The sequence below is a fragment of the Carlito syrichta genome, unplaced genomic scaffold (genome assembly GCF_000164805.1).
Source record: "Carlito syrichta isolate Samal-C Ts95f unplaced genomic scaffold, Tarsius_syrichta-2.0.1 Scaffold305756, whole genome shotgun sequence".
Classification (NCBI taxonomy): Eukaryota; Metazoa; Chordata; class Mammalia; order Primates; family Tarsiidae; genus Carlito; species Carlito syrichta.
The window spans coordinates 136,562-157,549 of record NW_007249852.1 but is presented as its reverse complement, the minus strand read 5'-3'; the positions used below and the strand labels follow the sequence as shown (position 1 = coordinate 157,549).

General features: G+C 42.0%; 1 protein-coding gene and 1 pseudogene across 1 annotated transcript in view; both read left to right on the top strand.

Annotated features, from left to right (window-relative positions):
- Window positions 1–20,988, top strand: part of ULK2 (unc-51 like autophagy activating kinase 2) — a 99,405-nt gene that overhangs the window by 71,283 nt on the left and 7,134 nt on the right. The window contains exons 15-22 of the mRNA XM_008062602.2: window positions 2,874–3,011; window positions 6,647–6,792; window positions 9,124–9,204; window positions 14,007–14,293; window positions 14,649–14,836; window positions 15,222–15,325; window positions 17,395–17,544; window positions 18,911–19,119. Coding sequence (XP_008060793.1) covers window positions 2,874–3,011; window positions 6,647–6,792; window positions 9,124–9,204; window positions 14,007–14,293; window positions 14,649–14,836; window positions 15,222–15,325; window positions 17,395–17,544; window positions 18,911–19,119 — 1,303 coding nt within the window. The remainder of the gene's footprint in view (window positions 1–2,873; window positions 3,012–6,646; window positions 6,793–9,123; window positions 9,205–14,006; window positions 14,294–14,648; window positions 14,837–15,221; window positions 15,326–17,394; window positions 17,545–18,910; window positions 19,120–20,988) is intronic.
- On the top strand, window positions 10,202–12,426 carry LOC103264908 (annotated as a pseudogene).

Sequence of the window (20,988 nt, the reverse complement as noted above, 5' to 3'; positions counted from 1 at the left end):
CTATTTTCCTCTTGTCTCTCCTCACTTTTTTAAATTCTCTCTACTAGTGTCCTGATGTCTGGGTTTGTTGCATGTGACCAGTCACTCTGGGGGCTCTTCATTGTTTGTGTTCCGGATTCTGTTTTCTCAGTGTCTGATCTCCCAGGGGTCTGTGTGAGACCTATATTCTTCTTTTGGTTTTTCTTCATCTGTGTGGTTTTTTTCCCCTCCCTACTTTTTCCTTCCTTCCACATCACCATCTTCTTTAATTCTGTTATTCAGGGGTAGAGGGATTGCTTTTACTTCTGTTTGTTCGATCTCCTATTCTTTATGTATGCCCTCTTACTTTGTTCAGTTCTGGAGTTGCACTGTAGGTTGGGGGTGGTCCTTTTTGCAGTTTTGAGGTTTACTTAAGGGGGGAGCTGTGATTCAAAATCTATCTGCAGGTCCTGGTATTTGCCGACAGGTTTTTGGATAATCTGAAACCCACTTCCCACTGCTTTGGAATCTATCCATGCAGTGGGGCTGTAGGTTTATTCCCTGAAATAAAATGTGGTTAGCAGAGGGAATAGAATGGAGCAGACAGTGGGGGGAAGACGGAGGTGGAGAGAGAGAGGAGTAAGGGGGGGAAACAGACGAGTGTACCAACAAATGGAGAGAGAGACCTAAACTGAAGCAGTTAAAAACAATAGACTGCGGCTATAGACTAACCAACTCCCATACAAAAAAAAATAGAACATACAATGATGCTAACATACAGGCTAACCAACCACCTTATTGGTGTGCTATTCATCTATACAAAGATATGGTTTACAGAGAGAAGAAAAGGAAGAGGAGAAGAAAAAAAAGAAAAAAACAGTAGGAATAGAATTAAGTCATTAAACTAACAGAACCAATCAATCACACTCTGAGACTTTTCGTTTAAGTCCAGTGTCCTTTCAGCTCTGATTTCTAGCTGTCTTTTCAAGCTGGGAAATTAGTTTGCAGTTAGAGTCAGTTGCCCCTGGCCTGCTGTGAAGGACAGTTCAGATCACTCTCAGTTCACCATTCAAATCTGGCCTCTGTTTTTCAAGCGTGTTTCTCCCATTTCGGTGTTGTTACCTTGTATCGCCAGCAGGTGGTGCTATCTCAGCTGCTCGCCCCGGAGGGGGTGGAGCCGGACAGGAGTCGGGCAGAGGCCAGAGATGGGAGCCTGCCTCAGGGCACACAGGAGGAGACCCACAGCCGGCAGGACGTAAAGGTGGCAGCAGAGGTGGCAGCGATCCCAGCAGATCTTGCCTGTAGGGGCTTCAAGGACTGAAGTTGTGGATCTCCTCAGGCATGGGTGGCACCATGCGCTATGGCTGCCACGGAGGTTGTGCAGCGCCGGCGGCTGCTGTGTCTGTGGCTGCACTGGCTGTTCAGACCGCTGCGATGCCCCAGTGGTGGTGACCACCCAGCTCCGTGTGAAGAGCAGGCTGCCCACGTTGGGATCTGCAGCCCCCCGGGGAGAGAGAGCTAGAGACCCTCTGTGTTCTCCTTTGCAGAGGGTTTCATAGACCAGGCTGCTCCATCGCCATCTTGCTGGAAGTCTCAGGAACTCTTACGTACATAGATCTTCCCCTCTTCTCTCCCTCTGCCCCTGGTCATTGCATTCTAACCATATCCTTTGTGTCTTGATTATTTGTCAATCTCTCAGGATTTACTCATAGAGTCTTCCTAAAACAAAGAGGTAGCTACAGATGAGATTTTCTTTTTATTTAAATGTAAAATACTCTAATGGTTAAATAAGTTCTAAAGTGACACTTCAGGCTGGGTGTGGTAGCTCACACTTGTAATCCCAGCACTTTGGGAGACTGAGGTGGAAGGATTGCTTGAACCCAGGAGTTCAAGAACAGCCAGTGCAACATAGCAAGAACTCATCTCTACAAAAAAATCAAAAAATTATCTGGGTGTGGTAGCGCACTTTTGTAATCCCAACTACTTGGGATACTGAGGCAGAAGGATTGCCTGAGCCCAGGAGATCGAGGCTGTGGTAAGCCATGATGATACCACTGTGGTAAGCCATGATGATACCACTGCACTCCAGCCTGGTAACAGAATGAGACCCTGACTAAAAAATGATATAAAGTGACACTTTAAAAGATAACCATAACTGTTTGAATAACTAAATAAATGATCTTTTTTATATCTTGTAGCATTGTAATTAGGAAAAAATGTAAGATTCATGTGGCATTTTCAGAATTATAAAAGGGCAGAGGAATGAAATAGTCATCTTATTGAAGGTCCAATATTGTCTCTGACATGTTTTAGGATATGTTGTAAAATGAATTGAAAATCATGTAGGGACATACTGTTTCTGAATTCATGAAAAACAAGGAAAGAGACTATTAAAGAACCCAAATATGAACACTTCAAATGTGGACTTCAGATCACTTGTATGCTTTGAGAGTTGCACGATATGTTTTCAGTCTTCATAAAGTCATAGTTCCTTGGGAATGCTTACCACGTTCGTGACTTTTGTAAACATTCCACTCATCTTTGCTTTTGAACTTCCTGTTCTTTTACCGAGCATATTTTCCTAGAAATATTTTTTTTCTTTCACATAGTAACAAATAGCAGAATGTGAGTGGATAAAAGTTTTGCTGACCTGTAGACTTTTTTTGTTGTAGAAGAACTTTTTTCCAGTAGTTGTTGTAATTATTAGTCCTCAATATGCATACGAATGCCAGGAGATTTCTTTAGATGACAACTATGATTTTTTTCTTTATATATTTTTTTAACAAGATCATTTCTTATTCACGTATTGATCATTTGACTCTTTCTAGAATTTGCTCTAAATATAACTAACTGGTCAAATGAAAGAAAAAGTCTTACTGTTATTTCTTTCCTTTTTAAATAAATTATGGTTACAGGCAGTGTCAGCCTACTGTGTCATCTCACAGTGAAACAGCACCAATTCCAGTTCCTACTCAAATAAGGAATTATCAGCGCATAGAGCAGAATCTTACATCTACTGCCACCTCAGGCACAAATCTACATGGTTCTCCAAGGTAAGCTAGTAGCTTTTTTCTTCTTTCTTTTCCTTTTATTAAAAAAAATATTGTTATAGAAAGATCTACTTTTCATAGCACACTCAGTCTCTTACATATGTGTATAATGGAAATGCATGAATTTTACAAAATTGGAAATAAAATATTATAACAGATCAATGTAAATGATATTTAAGTTTAGTTGGATAGGTAGTATGATATGTATTTTTGTATATATGTATATATTTGTATGTGTATATGTGTGTATGTGTATATATCTAGACACTTAAAACTGTAATTGCTTTTAAGAATTGAGGAAAAACTTGTTAAAAAATGAAATCCCGCCGGTTGTAGCAGATTATTTACCTATTGTTTACTTCTTTCCCATCCTGAGACCCTACTAAGATCATAGTAAAAGAATAACAAAAGTACAAGTCCACAAAGACAAGTGAAAAAAGAAGAGATGTTCGGTAGCTGAGAAAGTTTAGTAAATTTCTGTGCATATAATCAGGGATTCTGACAACATGAAAATCACTGTGCCCCACAGTACCTTAGAGAGACCTAAATCTCAGGGAACTCAAGTAGAGTAGAGGGAGGAAGTAGCACTTCAACTTCTGGTTATTTATTCCACATATACATATACATTGTCATATGCATATTCTACATATACAGAAGTATTAAATTGCCAAAGTATTAAATTACATATGTACAAAGCTGTTAACTGTTATGATAGTAAAGAATGAGAAATAAACCAAGTGTGTACCAATAAGGAACTAATTTGTTATGATCCATCTCTGACAATGGAGTACTATACATCTTAATTCCAAAAAGAGTAAAGAAGTGTTCTGTGGTCTGAAGTAGAAATATTTCCAAGGTATATTATAAAATGAAAAACATAAAGTGATTAGCAATATATTAAGCAGTGACTGTCAAAGTGTGGTCTGTGTATTCTTTCAGATGATCCATGATGTCAAAACTATTTTCATAATAATACTAGTACATTATTTGCTTTTTTCACTACATTGATATATGCATTGATGGTACAGAAAGCAAAGATGGGTAAAACTGCTGGTGTTTTTACCTGAAGCAAAGTGGTGGCACCCAACTTTACTTTTAGTTTTTGTATTCTTTTTTTTTTTTTTTGAGTTGGAGTCTCACACCGTCACCCACACTGGAGTGCAGTGGCACGCTCACGGCCACCACCCAGCGTCAGCCTGCTGGACTCTAGTGATTCTTCTGCCTCAGCCTTCCAAGTAGCCAGAACCATAGGCATGCACTACCATACCCAGCTAATTTTTTATTTATTGTAGCGACGAGGTCTCGCCAAGTTGCCTGGCCTGGTCTCAAACCTGCGGGCTCAGGCAATCCACTCACCTTGGCCTCCCAGAGTGCTGTGATTATAGACTAAGCCACTGAGCCCGGCCTAGTCTTTCTATTCTTTACCACCTCACTTGTGGTACAAAGGAATGTTCTTGAGGAAGCAATAAAAATTACTGTTGTTCTTTGAAGATCTCAATCCTCGAGTATTCCACTCATGAAGCACTTTGCTGCAATTAGAGTAATTGTCTTAGGAAAAGCACTTGAATGATTTTAGTTGCAAGTTGAACTAGCTGCTTTTTCATAGAGCACCCTTTTTACTTTAGATAGTGGTTGAAAGCAGCTGCCCCCTCACTCATCGTGCATTCATGGGGTACCTGATGCTAAACCATTTGTAGACCCCCTGCTTCTGGGTCAGGGTTTTGTACGTAGCAGAGCAGCTCCCTCACTACAGTATGTTGAAAGTCAGCACTCGACAAAAGGGTTTGAAAAAGAAAAAAAAGGATGACTGGCAGACTATGGTTATGGGTATCAAGCAGCCATTTTGTTGAAAAACAACTGTGTTTTGCCACTTTGGAGAAAACAAGTGATGATAAATGTCAGTGTTAAAAATTGAGCTTTTAAGCAAAAATTAGAATTTTGGAAAACTTCTATTCACCACTGTCATTTTGACAGCTTCTGTTACACTCTGCCAGATGTTTCAGACAAAAAAGTTAATGTTAAAATTGGTGGTGCTATTTTGATATAAATGTGACTTTTTGATATTGTATAATATATCAACATGTGGAAAATCTGCATAACTCCATTAATATTTTCCAAATGAGCAAATGTTAAAAAATCATGCACAGGTAAAAGATGCATTAAACGTGCAAGATTCTGGCCGGGCTTGGTGGCTCAGCCTGTAATCTCAGTGCTTTGGGAGGCCGAGGTGAGTGGATTGCCTGAGCCTGCAGGTTCGAGACCCTCCTCGGCACCTTGGCGAGACCTCATCTCTACAATAAATCAAAAATTAGCCGGGCGTGGTAGCGCGCGCCTGTAGTTCCGGCTACTTGGAAGGCTGAGAAAGAAGGATCGCCGGAGCCCAGCAGGTCGAGGTTGCAGTGGCCGGGAGTGGCCACTGCACTCCAGTCTGGGTGACAGAGTGAGACTCCAACTCAAAAAAAAAAAAAAAAGTGCAAGATTCTTTGCAAAATAACGAAGTTTCGTTTAATGGAGTATGAGTTCATTGATATGGTTTGATTCCACATTACAGGCAACCTTTTAGAAGCGACCACTTGCTGAGTTTTGGTGTAGCATCAAAGAAGAGTAGCACAGTTATCCAAAAAATCTAACAAAATATTCCTTCCTTTTCCAGTTACATTTCTGTGTAAGGCTGTATCTTCTTTGTATACTTCACTTAAAAATATAACAGATTGAATGCAGAAGCAGTTACAAGAATCCAAATGTTTTTTATTAAATCAGACATTAGAAATTTGCAAAAATGTAAAATAATGCCATGCTTATTATTATTATTATCATCATCATTGAATTGGAGTCTCACTCTGATGCCCAGGCTGGAGTGCAGTGGTACAATCACAGTTACTGCAGCCTCAACCTGCTGGGCTCAGGTGATCCTTCTGCTTCATCCTCCCAAGTATCTGGGACTACAGGTATGCACCACCATGCCCAGCTAATTTTTTTTTTTTTTTAATTGTAGAGACAAGGTCTTGCCATGTTGCCCAGGTTGGTCTCAAACTCCTGGGCTGAGGCAGTCCTCTTGCATGGCCTCCCAAAGTGCTGGGGTTATAGGAATGAGCCACTGTGCCTGGCCAGTTTAGTATTTTTAATTAATTAATAGTTTTAAATGTCTCAGTTTAATTTTTAATACAGTAAATATCAACAGATGTAAGTTATAGAAACAAAAATTCTCTGAAGTCGTCAGTAATTTTTTAGAGTTTAAAGGGAATCTAAGACCAAAAAGACTGAGCATAGTATATATCAACATATCACCCTTGGTGTTAAAACAAGATGAAAATAAGATTATGTATTCATTTTGCTTGTATGTGCATTAAGGAACTCTGGAAGGGTACACCAGACACTAAAAATAGTGGTAGCCTTTTGAATAGAATCAGGGAAGTGTTGGAAATTGGGCATATAGGCTACAAGGGTGGGAGGAAGACTTCATACTATCATTTTACATATTTTATGTTTGTTCCATGTTACTGTGTTACATATTTAAAAAATTAAACTTCATTCCATGGCATATTGTTAGGAAGTTTCAGAAAAAACAAAACAAAAAACACAGGAATAAAGAATTCTAGAACTTGCCAGAGAGGTAGTAATTTTCTTTTACTTTTCAGATCTGCAGTGGTAAGAAGATCCAACACCAGCCCCATGGGCTTCCTCCGGCTGGGATCTTGCTCCCCAGCGCCAGCAGACACAGTACAGACAGTTGGACGAAGACTCTCCATTGGGTCTTCCAGGCCTTATTCACCTTCCCCTTTGGGTAAGGAGAGTTTAATACAGTTGTTTTCAACCTTTTTTTCACTATAACAAACCTGACATCATACACTCTCTTTAGGAATTTTGGTTCAGGATAACAGTGATTCTCAGCTGATTGGAGGCCATATCCCTCCCTTCAAGTCTACCTCATTCCCAGTGCCCTCTTGAGAATCTCTATATAAATCTCTTAGGACCTCTACTAGAAATATAACAATGCAAGTGAACCTTAAGTATAAAAAGTATCTCTACTGGGTTTGGGCTCTAAATGCAGTTAAAAACCCTCGGTTAAAGTGCATTAAGTCCTTCTTCTACGTATCACTCAGATTTATGAGGATTAAAATTTGACAGCTCTAGGTCATATTTACCAGAAACCTTCCAGCTCAAGTAGGAATATGGTGGTAGCTTTGTTACAAATCTTCCCACTTCTGGAAGCCATATACAGTGACAAGGAAAATGCCAAAATAAGCAAAACAGTGACGACAAAAAACCCTACCAAATGGAAAAACACATTACACACTATATCTTCAGTGAAACAAAGGGACAAAAGGAAAAGCTGAAATTCCAGAATTATATGTGAGAGAGCCAAAGCCACTGAGACTGCAGCATCTTTGTGAAAGGCAGCATTGAGGTGGTAGAAAGAACGTGGTGCAGAGAGATCTGAGAGTGACAGAACTCAAAATTGCAAAACAAACAAAAAACTTTCAAAAGGAGAGGGCCCTCCCTCAGAACTGTTGGAGTAAGATTCAGTTGGAACAGGAAGAATTCTCAGGAGACAGAGAGAGAAAGGTTGCTAGTAGTTGCAGAAATCCTATTTAAAACAAATCTCACAATTTAGTGTTTTAAAAAAAGTTTAAATTGTTTCATCACCTGTTGCAATGGTTTCAAAGCTGTTTTCAGCTGAAAAAAATCTTAAAATCTTGAACCCTTTTTCACCCCTGCACAGCCCCAGAGGTGCTCCAAGTTCACCAGAGACAAGGTCTAAACCTTATCCCTGCACTCAAGGATAAGGCCCTTCCTAAGGCTCTCATCTCTGCCTGCTGCCTGGTTCTTTGCACTCTGCCCCTTCTTGTTACAGATATATGTCTCTCATCTGCTTAAGCTCCCCGAAGCCTTCTCTCCCTCTGTGTTAGTTGGGTTCTCAGAGAGGTAGGTGGAAATAAGGTATTAGATATGCAAAAGATTAATTGGGAGTAACTGGGTGAAGGATAAAGGGGAGGAGGAAGGAAGGTCCCTCGGACCCAGATGTAGGTCTGACACCTGGAAAGGGAGGGAAGGAAGAACTGGACAAGAAGAGTCTTAGAATATAGTGCAGTTCTAAGAAGCTTTTTGCCAGACTGAAGGAGTATCCCCAAGCACTGAGTTGTCTATTAGAGGAATTCACTGAACCACTTGAACAGACCTGAATTAGTTCCTCCCACCCCTATTGAAAGAAGTTCGGCGCCAGTAATGACTCCACACCCGGCCAGGACCAAGAGATTTATTAAAGCGGCTGTTACAGAGGGGATAAAAAAAGAAAAAGAGAGAGTAAGAGAGAGAGAGGAAGTGGAAGAAAGGCAGGGAGAGAGCTGCAGAGAGGGAGAGAGAGAGAAAGAAAGAGAGAGAGAGAGAGAGATATTGAGAGAGAGATTGAGAGAGAGAGATATGCAGGGAGAGGGCTGTATTTACTAACCTGACAGGGACCGGAAGGGGCCATGCTATGTTCCTATTGGAGGAGCTGCATGGGAGCAGGGTGGGGCCAAACCGTGTTATAGCCCTATTGGATGCATAACAAGGCTGGCTACGGATTGGAGGCTTGCAGGTTTGAAATTCGCGCCCGCGGGAATTGTGCTCACAGAAGCCGGGACCTAGGGCCTTTGTTGTCTGGTGTGTCGGCGCCATTTGGGGAGCCGCCCCTCTGGTCACTTCCTGCACCCTTCACCTATATGCAGTCATTGGCAGGGAGTAGTCCCAGAGTAAACCTAGCCTTGGCATAAACATGGATCTAGAAGGACAGCAACTGAGGCTGTGTCACTCACCTGTTCTCTGCAGCTCCACAAGCCCCAGACGCTGTACCAACTCTTCATACTTTTCTGTTTTATACACATACCTGTTGGAGGCATTTATTTGTTTGCATGTCTTTCTGTCCTAATGTTCTTGTTTCAAGGCTGGTTACTTTTTGTCTTAGTGTGCCCAGCACCCAACACATTGGTGTCCAGTAAGTGTTAGTTGAACTAAACCTTTGCCAATTAAAACTTCATCAGCTAAAATATACTGTGCAATTTGTGCATGGGTTGCCTGTTTCCGGCCTTTATTGGTTTTGAGTCATTTCTTCCTTTCTCTGTCTCCCTTTTCATAGTTGGTACCATTCCTGAGCAATTTAGTCAGTGCTGCTGTGGGCATCCTCAGGGCCATGAATCCAGGAGTAGAAACGCCTCAGGTAGGAAAATGTATTTGGTTTATTAATAATTTGAATTTTATTATACATGAATTTGTTATATTCTTCTAGTCTTATCAAAATAACAGAATTGATAAATATTTCCTCTGCTATCCTATATCATATCTAATATCTAATCTAATATCTAAGCTAATCTAATATCTCCTTTTGTGATTAAGATTCCTTAGTGAAAATAAGTCTTAGGAATTAAATAGCCAAATAATTTTGGTTATTTTCATGTAGATAATGAAAATCAGTTTACAAAATGAAATTACATTACTTTAATACTGTCAATATTATTCTTGGTAAGAACCAGCGGTCAGTATCAAAAAAAAAAATAGATGTTTATTCGTTCTGTTATATCATACACACATATATATGCATATATATGCCTGAAAAAAGATGTATAAATCACACTTTTATAAATCAAAGTATATTGTATGGGTAGGAGTTGGCCAGTTAAAGGAATTATGTTACTTAGATTAGAAAAGCACTCTTTTCTAAATTTATCTTATGTTTTGTGTTTTCTTAAAAACAAAGTTTAAATAACTTCCTCTATATCAAAAAATGCTAGTACTAGTTTCATTATTTATTTCTAGAAAGGGCAGAACACACCTCTGAAAAATTGAATATCAGGTTTGGAGTAAAATGAAGCCAGCAGTGGTCAATAGTAAAGTTGCTTTTGGTGTCCATTTTTAGAAATATTTGCATGCCCTTAATGTTATTGCTGATAGTTTGGCTTGCAAGAAACCCCAAGGAATGTGCAACTGGAGTCAAGGCTTAGTGGGCCTTTGTTAGGTTGGCAACAACAAGGTTATGTGTGGAAAGGGGAACCCTGTCTCCTAGACTCTTGACATGGTGTCCCCTTAAGAGACTGGAATATCTGTGGACAATTATTTTCTTCGTAGAGAATATGGATACTTTAGTTTTTAAATGTGTCACTAGACAGGCCCCGGAGCCCCGCCCCTCCACGCGGTCGGGGGCTGTGCTCACCGACTCGATGCCGGTGCCCACCCCGCCCGGGGTCGCGCCCCCAAGGCGGCTGGGCCTCCGGAGGTCCGCCAGTAGTAAACATGGCGACGCAGGGAGGGGCGGGGGCGGGGCCGGGGCACCGCGATTGGCTTCCCATGTGCCACGTTCGGAGTCCAGCAGCTCACCCTGGACAGTGTCACTCAGCCAAAGAGGAAAACCGTGAAACCATGGCTAGGAGCCAGGGAGTAGCCCCGAGCCCAGGATCAGCAGCTGGCTGCAGATCAGACCTGGTGAAGACAGGAGTGTGGGGTGCATACCTCCACTCCCCTCCCCCTGCCTCAGAGAGGAGCTTGGCCACAGCCGCTTTCTCCCTCTGGACTACGAGGTGTTCATCCTGCTGCTGGTTCTTTCTCTTGCCATCGGACTCTACCACACGTGTTGTGGCTGGTGCCATCACACCATCGGTCAGCTGCTCATGGCAGTCTGCAAAATGGGCTGCCTCCCTGTGGCGCTGACTCTGCTGGCCACCTTCCAGTTAGCCTTGGCCATCCTGGGCGCGCCGTCTGAGGTCTACCCGTTCGGGACCTAGTACTGGTTCCTGGGCTGCTCCTACTTCCTGGGGCCGTTGATTCCCACTCACATCTTCATTCCCATCTTCTACTGTCTGCACCTCACCAGTGCCTACGAGTACCTGGAGCTCCGGTTCAATAAAGCCCTGCGTGTCTGTGGGACTGTGACCTTCATCTTTCAGATGTTGATCTACATGGGAGTCGTGCTCTATGCTCCGTTGTTGGCTCTCAACGCGCTGACTGGCTTCGACCTGTGGCTGTCAGTGCTGATGCTAGGCGTCGTTTGCACCGTCTGTACTGCCCTGGGCGGGCTGAAGGCCGTCATCTGGACAGACGTGTTCCAGACACTGGTCATGTTCCTGGGGCAGCTGTCCGTTAATCGCCATGGGGTTGGCCAAAGTAGGCAGCTTGGGGCACATGTGGGCCGTGGTGTTGCAGCACAGCTGCATCTCTGGGATCGAGCTGGACCCCAACCCCTTTGTGCGGCACACATTCTGGACCCTGGCTTTCGGGAGCATCTTCATGATGCTGTCCTTGTACCAGGTGAACCAGGCCCAGGTGCAGCACTACCTCAGCTCCCGCACTGAGAAGGCAGCTGTGCTCTCCTGCCATGCGATGTTCCCCTGCCAGCAGCTGGTCCTCTACATGGGCTGCCTCATCAGCCTCGTCATGTTTGCCTACTACCAGGAGTACCCCATGAGCCCCCAGCAGTCTCAGGCAGCCCCTGACCAGTTCATCCTGTACTTTGTGATAGATCTCCTGAGGGACCTGCCAGGCTTGCCCTCTTCAGCGGCTCCCTTAGCACCATCTCCTCTGCTTTTAACTCCCTGGCAACTGTGACAATGGAAGACCTGATTCAGCCCTGGTTCCCTGAGTTTTCTGAAGCCTGGGCCACCTTGCTTTCCAAAAGCCTCACCTTTGACTACGGGCTACTCTGTCTGGGAATGGCCTACATTTCCTCCCAGATGGGACCCATGCTGCAGGCAGCAATCAGCATCTTCGCCATGGTGGGGGGACCGCTGCTTGGACTCTTCTGCCTTGGGATCTTCTTTCCTTGTGCCAACCTTCGTGGCACCATCGTGGGCCTGCTGGCTGGACTCGCCATGGCCTTCTGGATCGGCATTGGAAGTGTAGAGACCAGTGTGGGCTCCAGCGTGACACCCTCACCCCCGAACAAGTCCAGCTTCTCTCTGCCCAACAACCTGACCACTGCCACTGTTACCACACTTGTGCCCTCCACTGCCTTCTCCAAGCCCACAGGGCTACAGCAGCTCTACTCTACAGTGCCCACAACTCCACCACCATCCTTGTGGTGGGCCTGGCGGTCAGCTTGCTCACTGGGGGGATGCGGGGCCGGCCCCCAAGCCCAGGGACCATCTACCCGGTGGTGCCACAACTCCTCGCCCTCCTCCCCAAGTCCTGTTGGAAGTGACTTTGCTGCAGGAGCCACAGCCAGGACCTCCCCGTGGACGCCGACCCGTTTCCAGAGAAGATGAGGAATGGGGCACTGAGGGGCAGCGGGGATAAGGAGGCCCCGGCCCTGGATGGCTGGGCCCAGTAGGGGAGCAGCCCCACCTTCGTCCTGCAAAAGACCTCTGTCCCTGTGAGGTGGGCTCGGGCCCAGCCGCTGTCCTCAGGTTGCCACGGCAGCCAGAGGCCACTGTGGAGGAGGGACGAATCTTAGTGTGCTCTGCCGGGATGGCCCGGATGACCCAGCGCAAACCAAAGGATGTTGTCAGAGCGTCTCGCCTGCCAAGAAGCCGCGGAACCCTCACGTCTTGGGCGTGTGTGGGGAGGGCAGGACTTTGCCTGGTGCCTTGCCGGTCTGCTCTCTACAGGCTTGCCAGGGCAGGATCGTGCCAGAAATAGGGACAGAAGTGAACACTCTGCTGAGAGGATGAGGGCTTCCCACCCAATATGGCCAGAGTCCTCAGAAGTGACTCTTGAGGTTAGACCTGCCCTAGGCCCTAGTTCAAGAGCCACCATCACCACCATGGAGCAGCTGCTTGGCCAGCTGTTGTTTTCCCTGCAGTCTCATCCCAGTACTGATTCCGCCTGCCCCTGTGGGCCCCTGTGATTGTTTCAGGTTGTCTGTGGCACCCAAGCCCCTCTCATTCCCACCTGTCTACCACCGTTCTTGAGAGGAAGGTTTTGGTGTCCCTGGGCCTCTAGGAACAGGCAGGCACAGTGTCTCCTTGTGTAGAGTGGGCACGTTTTCCACCCCCACCGCCTTCATCCTGCACCTGAGACAGACATGTGGGGACCAGGGCCAGGACCGTGTCCCTGTGCAGCAGCATCCAGCTGATTCCTGAGCCACGCACCCTGGTGTCACTGTCACCCGTACTTCCATTTCCTGTGGAGTTTCTTCCCCACACATCTTCCTTCCTAGGGAGTAAAACAGTCTTTGCACGTGGGAAAAAAAAATTGTCACTAAAGAAACTGACAAAATACATAAAATATCCACATGCTTATTATTTTTAGACATATAAAGTAAAATCCAGGAAAGGTCTTTTATCTATATGATCTTTTTATTTTCACATTTTATATATATTTGTTTTTGGATTTCTTTTAAAAATAAGGGTTATCATGGGTTAGTTTGAAAAGTCTCTTTCAGTTGCTGTGTGAAAAAGAGAATAATTATATTGATATACCCAGGTATATATTCATTATATTTTTAAAAATCATCCTGGCCAGGCATGGTGGCTCAGCCTGTAATCCCAGCACTTTGGGAGGCCGAGGTGAGAGGATTGCCTGAGCTTGTAGGTTCGAGACCAGATGGGTGAGACCTCATCTCTACAATAAAATCACAAAAACTAGCCGGATGTGGTGGTGTGCATCTGTAGTTCCAGCTACTTGGAAGGCTGAGGTAGAAGGATCGCCTACGTCCAGTAGGTGAAGGCTGAGGTGGCCATGAGTGTGCCACTGTACTCCAGCCTAGGCGACAAGAGTGAGACTCCAATTAAAAACATCCTGTTCAATGTTGGCCTTTCTTATTTTTATTAAATTTAACCATTAATTATATTGCTTTCTTTGGCGTTTATCAGATCTTGTGCTAGCTGCTGATAAAAACAGCTAATACACCTGTCATTATTACATTTTATCTCCTGAGAATATGAACAACAATGTCATTGTTTTGTAAAGAATGCCAGGAAATAGTCTCTTGCCAAGTATACAACTTTTATATTAAAATTGTCTTCTTGATTCTGAAGTTTTTGCCCTGTACATCTTCACTTTCACTTTTATTGCTTTCATTTTTCCTGTTAGGTTCTCCAGTGCCACAGGCTCAGTCACCACAGTCTCATTTATTGGGTGCTAGACTGCAGAGCGCCCCCACCCTCACCGACATCTACCAGAACAAGCAGAAGCTCAGAAAACAGCACTCCGACCCAGTGTGCCCATCCCATGCCGGAGCTGGGTACAGCTACTCACCTCAGCCCAGTCGGCCTGGCAGCCTGGGAACCTCTCCCACCAAGCACTTGGGATCCTCTCCACGGAGTTCTGACTGTTTTTTTAAAACTCCCTTACCAACAATCATTGGCTCTCCTACTAAGGTGTGTTTATTAAACCCTTTTGTAGGTCATGAACTAGTATAGTACTTTATGGAAAGGATTCATGATGAGACTAGCTGTGACTTAATGAGCACTTACTATGTGCCAGGCACAGTGTAAATTCTTTACTTGATAAATGCTTTATATACATGATCCTACTTAACCTTGAGACTAGGGAAATTGAGGCTTAGAGAGTTTACATAACTGTACTAGGTCATACAGGCTGTAAATAGAAGAGCCAGTACTTCAGTCCAGGTGACTGACTCCAGAGTCTATACTCCTGACAATTGGGTCACACAGCCTGCCGATTCTAAACAGTTCATACATCTTATTAACTAGCTTATATATGTTTCTTTAGACCACAGCTCCTTTCAAAATCCCTAAAACGCAAGCGTCTTCCAACCTGTTAGCCTTGGTTACTCGTCATGGGCCTGCTGAAGGGCAATCTAAAGATGGGAATGACCCACAGGAATGCTCCCATTGCCTCTTAGTACAAGGAGGTGAGAGGCAGCGGTCTGAGCAGCAGAACAAGACATTGTTTGGCAGGTAAAAGTCTGTTTCTTCTCTAGCTAAGCATGAAAACTGTAATACAGAACTGTAATACAGAAAAACTATAATGTTATTCTGTTATGAAAGCAACCAGACCACATTGGTTTAGTAGCTGGTTTATGCCACATGGTGATTGATATGTATTGTATACATTTAGAATCTCTGAAAACCACAGATGCTTCCTGTAATTGTGTAAATACAGAGCTCTTCCTGAACTTCTTGAATATTCTATTTCTGTCTTTTATTTTAAATATTTAAGTTTATCTCTACTCTGAATTGTTTGGTATCTATTTTTTGTTTCCTTGTTCTCTGACTTCCTGTTAACCCTTCTATTTTTTTAAAAAATGTACTTTTCCATTATTAACTTTACTGTTCTTTTTAGATCTGTCAGTACTGGGAAATTGTCAGATCAACAAGTAAAGACACCTGTCGGTGGACACCAGGGCAGCACGGACAGTTTAAATACAGAAAGACCAATGGATATAGGTAAGAAAAATCTAATTTATTTTTAGTCAGATAATTTGTTAGCATATGCGTTGGTTTCTTATTGCTGTTGTAACAAATTATACAAGCAGTGGCATAAAACTACATAAATATATTTTCTTACACTTCTGGATGTCTTCCCTATCATTTTATCTTCCTTCTCAGAAGCCCATCAAGGCAGGGGCCTGCTCAGTATCTTGATGATCAGCAGCTTATGAGTTCGAAGGAATTCTGACCAAGATTGTTTTTCCTCAGTACTGGCTTAGGTAGCCTAAACACACCTGTAATCATTGTTCTGTTATAGCAACTGGATCCTATAAAGGCCACTGAGATCTCTGAACCTCTCATAGTTGTTCCAGAGACTTTGTCTATAACCACCCACATCTAGGTTACTTAGACTTTGTGTCAAAAAACAAAAACAAAATGGGGATTTCAGACCCTAACCCAGACTTGCTTAATTAAATTTTCTGGGGATGGATTTTTAGGAATCAATACATGTAATAAGCCCCCAGGTGATTATTATGTACACTCAAATTTGAGAATCACTATTGTAACCTTTTTTTTTTTGGAGTCAGAGTCTTACTCTGTTGCCCAGGCTGGAGTGCAGTGGCACACTCATAGCCACTGAACCTCAACCTACTGTACTAGGGCTATCCTTCTGCCTTACCCTTCCAAGTAGCTGGAACTATAGGCGCATGGCACCATGCCTGGCTAATTTTTTGATTTATAGTAGAGATGAGATCTCGCCAAGTTGCCCAGACTGGTCTCGAACCCATGGGCTCATGCAATCCTCTCGCCTCGTCCTCCCAAAGTGCTGGGATTATAGGCATGAGCCACCGCACCCGACTATATTTTCTTCTAAGAGTTTTATAGGTTGGTTCTTACACTTATGTCTGTTGTGCAGTTTGACATAATCCTTGTGGATAATGTGACGAAGGGATCCAGCTTTATTCTTTTGCATGGGCTATTCAGTGTTCCTAGTTCCATTGAAAAGATTACCGTTTCCTCATTGAATTGTTTTGCCAGTCTTGTCAAAAATCAGTTGATTATAAATGTATTTATTTCTAGACTCTTAATTCTATTTCATTGATCTTTGGGAGGAGGGTGGCAAAAAGAGGGTATATTTGAAGATTCAGTGACCCTTAAATGAACATTTAAAAATTCTCGCCTGCTAAAATAAAATCCTGGAATAAAATAAAATAAATTATTTTATTACATTAAATAAAGAGAACATCTGTGTCATTTTATACATTTCATTCAACAATAGATCCTCTTTAATTAGTTTCTGATTGCTGTTCCTTGCTCCCTAGAAAAATTTAATGAACTCCCTTTTCCTCTGGTAATTAGATGTTTTAAGTTTCTTTTGCTTTGTTGTAGATAAGATGGACATTGAAGCAAATTTTCTGTATTTGGTTCAGTGTCTCTTCTTTTAAATTTATGATTTGTGTTGTTATCTCTTGCTCCATTCTATGGTCCTAGAAGTATAATGCTTTCCCAATGTTTGAGTGTAGAAAAGCTTTGGTCAACTTTTATTGATTCTGCTTGGCTCAGTGGAGGGATGATTTTTCGCCTACTCTTCATTTAGCCCAAACTCAGTTAACGAACCCCTCCAATACGTGTCCCACATCCTTTCCTTCTTGGTAGATGTAAGGGTGTGATTCTAAGGCATTATATGTATTTTGTCTCAACTTTCTATGTCTTTCTAAAACTGTATTGCTTTGGAGACTCCTGATTACCATTCAGCCTAACATTTTATTTTTATTCCCAGTTCTCAGTTTTTGCTTTTTCAGATTATCCTCAGCAAGTGTAACTTATAGTTCATGTATTTTAGAAGTATACAAAAGCACTCTGAATACTAGATTTTGGTGTGAAGAAGATTCACACCTGAGAAGAGATTACTGTAAAATATCTTTAATGAAAATACTGTGTTGCATTTTCTGATTTTAAGAGTAATAAATACTTTTGTGGGGGGAAAAAAAAACCCTAACGTAACAGTAAAGTCTCCCTGTAACCCTCCCACAGATATAAACACTATTAAGGTAGTAGAGCATTTAATAAACGTTTTGTTGTAGCTCCTGCAGGAGCCTGTGGTGTTGTAGTGGCGCCTCCTACAGGAACAGCAGCAAGTTCTAGGGCTGTGCTCTTCACTGTAGGATCTCCTCCACACAGTGCCACGGCCCCCACTTGTACCCATATGGTCCTTCGAACAAGAACAACCTCAGGTGAGGAATGCTTGTCATTTTACAGTCTTTCGCTAGTAGTGTTCTGATAATGACAGTGTTGTAATTTAGACAAGTCACTTCTCTGGACTTCAATTTTTTTTACCAGTGAAAATGTAGAATGCTATTTTTTTTTTATCTTAAAGGTTTATAAGAATTAAATGAGGCATCATTAGTTGGGGGGGATCTTTGTGAAGTTAAAGTGCTATAGTATATGTGTTAAAATGAATGTATATGTATGTTAGGAAATAAAATACAATATAAATATGACTTCATGAAGGAGCAGATCATATATAGTGCTTCTCAGCTTATAATGAAGGCTTATTTTAGATTTAATAAATCATTTGAAAATGATAGGCTGTTTTTGTTTTTTTTTTGAATCATATGTATTTTTAAATTTTTGTACTTTGGGCCTCAGACTTTGTACTTTATCCTATATACATTTAGACAGGCCAATAGACTTGTTTTATCATTTTTTATAAATAGGTTACTAATTTCAGAATTAACTAAGGAAGTATTTAGATTGGATTTGAAATCAGTCATTTGGCATCATCTTATATATTATACCTTGTGTCTTTTGAATTCTGTTTTTCTACATAGATTGCTAATCAAGATATCAATTGATTAATAAACAAAGGATAGAAATAGATAAATAACAAGAAAGAAAGTAGAGCTAAAATCTTTTGTGATTACTAAAAATCTTAAATAATAAGAAAATATTTTAATAAAGTAACATTCTACAGATGTTCACTACACCAAAATTTTTTTTTAAATATAATTCCCAATGTTGTTGAGATTTAGTGGGACCTATGTGCTTACTCACAGCTGTGTTAGAAAGTGATTTGGCAATTTTTAGCAAGAAATGTAGAATTGTTTAGAATATTTGATTTATGGTAATTCCATTCCTGTTTACAGTACGACGTTGGAATATTTATCACAAAGAAATCATTCAAAAGAAGCAAAACTGTGTATTTCATCACAGTGTTATTTGTAATATGAATAAAATCAGAAATAACATAAATTACACCAGCTAAACATTACATATATAAACTTAGTGAACCACTGTGCATCCATTGAGTTTTATAACTATGAGAACTATATAGCAACAAAGAAAAATGAATATGATATAAATTTGTTTAAAACAGGATATAAAAATATAGGTATGATGGTGCCTAATATAAAATATTCATGTATACATAAGAAATAAAAGTGAACATGGAAAAATAAAAACTTTTCATATCCTCAAATAGTAGGTAGGGGATCACATTTCCTTCATTGCTTCAGTAGGTTTTGTTCAATAAATAAAAGTTGGAGTGGGTGTGAACCCTAACCCTTGACACTATGCCATGTGTCCTGTGTTTCCTTGCAGTGGGGTCCAGCAGCTCCGGGGGCTCTTTGTGCTCTGCGAGTAGCCGTGTGTGTGTGGGCTCCCCCCCTGGACTGGGCTTGGGCTCTTCCCCTCCGGGAGCAGAGGCAGCTCCCAGCCTGAGATATGTGCCTTATGGTGCTTCACCCCCCAGCCTAGAGGGGCTTATCACCTTTGAAGCCCCTGAACTGCCGGAGGAGACCCTGATGGAGGTAGAAAAGAGAATATAATGGCACATTGATGTAATGTTGAGAATGTTGTGGAAATGACAGAAGAACAAGATATGTTAGATAATTCTGAAGTTATGTTCTTCTCTTTAACTTTTTTATTTGCATTTGAAAAACACCACTGATATATTTTCAACATAATATTAACAATGACACTCATCCATAGCAAGCTTTGGTTCATAGGAAATGACTCATAGAGATTTTGTGTTCTCAAATTTTTTATTCGAAGTTTATTCACTACTGATAGGATTTTTAGAGCATAATCTTTGTCCTTAAAACATTTTATTATCAAAAGTTTGCTTTTCTTCACAAGATAAAAAGAATACACTTAAACTTAGGTTTTAAAAACAAATAAACCATAACATTAGATTAGTCATTAACACTAAGAAATATACCTGTCAAGCAGAGTGGATGCTCCTACTTGTAGATCAGTTCCTTCCCTCCACAGAGCTAGTTCTACAGGGAAAAACACATTGTTCATAATCTGAAGCATGCTGACCACAAAGCCAGAATAGGAGAAGTTAGTTTTATGACTTGAAAGCTGTGCTGCTCAGTTCCTGAGTTTCGACTCAAGTCCCTGGATACAACTTTAAATAAATAAATACAATAAATAAAAAAATAATAAGCTGGGCATGGTAGCATGCGCCTGTAGTTCCAGCTACTTGGAAGGCTGAGGCAGAAGGATCGCCTGAGCCCAGCAGGTCGAGGCTGCGGTGGCCGTGAGCATGCCACTGCACTTCAGTCTGGGCGACAGAATGAAACTCTAACTCAAAAAAAAATTGAGAAGCTTTTTATCTTATTTGAAATTTCACAATACATTTATAACTTAAAAAAACCCCAAAACAGTGTTAACTTTAAAATACTTGTTTTTAAATGACACCTCTCTGGATGCTGTATTCTCCTTTTTTTTATTAACTGAGAAGGCTACAGGGATTTAGAGCTTTGGTATTAGGAATCACTGTTAAATTAAAAAATCACTAGAAATTAAATAAAGCATCCCTGAAATTATAAGAAGTCAGTAGAATTCACTAAACTATCAAGAAATGTGGACCAGGCATGGTGGCTTATGTCTGTAAGCCAGCACTTTGGGAGGCCTAGATGGAAGAATTGCTTGAGTTCAAGAATTGAGGAGTTCAAGACCAATCTGGGCAACATAGCAAGACCCTATCTCTATTTAAAAAAAAAAGAAAAGAAAAGAAATAAATAAAGAAGTATGACTGGGTGTGGTGGCCCATACCTGTAATAGTGGGTTGGGAGGCCAAGGCAGGAAAATTGCTTGAGGCCAAGAGTTTGTGACCAATCTGGGAAGCAAAGTGAGATCTTATCTAATACATATATTAGACCAGTGTCGTGGTACACACCTGTAGTCCTACCTACTCAAAAGACTGATGTGAAGCCGGGCTCGGTGGCTCAGCCTGTAATCCCGTGCCTTTGGGAGTCTGAGATGAGTGGGTTACCTGAGCCCGTGGGTTCGAGACCAGGCGAGATCTCATCTCTACAATAAATCAAAAAATTAGCCGGGCATGGTAGCGCACACCTGTAATTCCGGCTACTCGGAAGGCTGAAGCGGAAGGATCGCTGGAGTCCAGCAGGTCGAGGCTGTGGTGGCCGGGAGCGGCCACTGCACTCCAGTCTGGGCGACAGAGTAAGACTCCAACTCAGAAAAAAAAAAAAGACTGATGTGGGAATATCTCTTGAGTCCAGGAGGTCAATCAAGGCTGTCATGAGCCATGATCGTGCCACTGCATTCCAGCCTAGACGACAGAGTGAGACCCTATCTCAAAAAATTTTTTAAAAGTATGATTTAGTGCACAGCGTATCCTTATAATGTTTTTTTTTTTTTTTTGAGTCTCA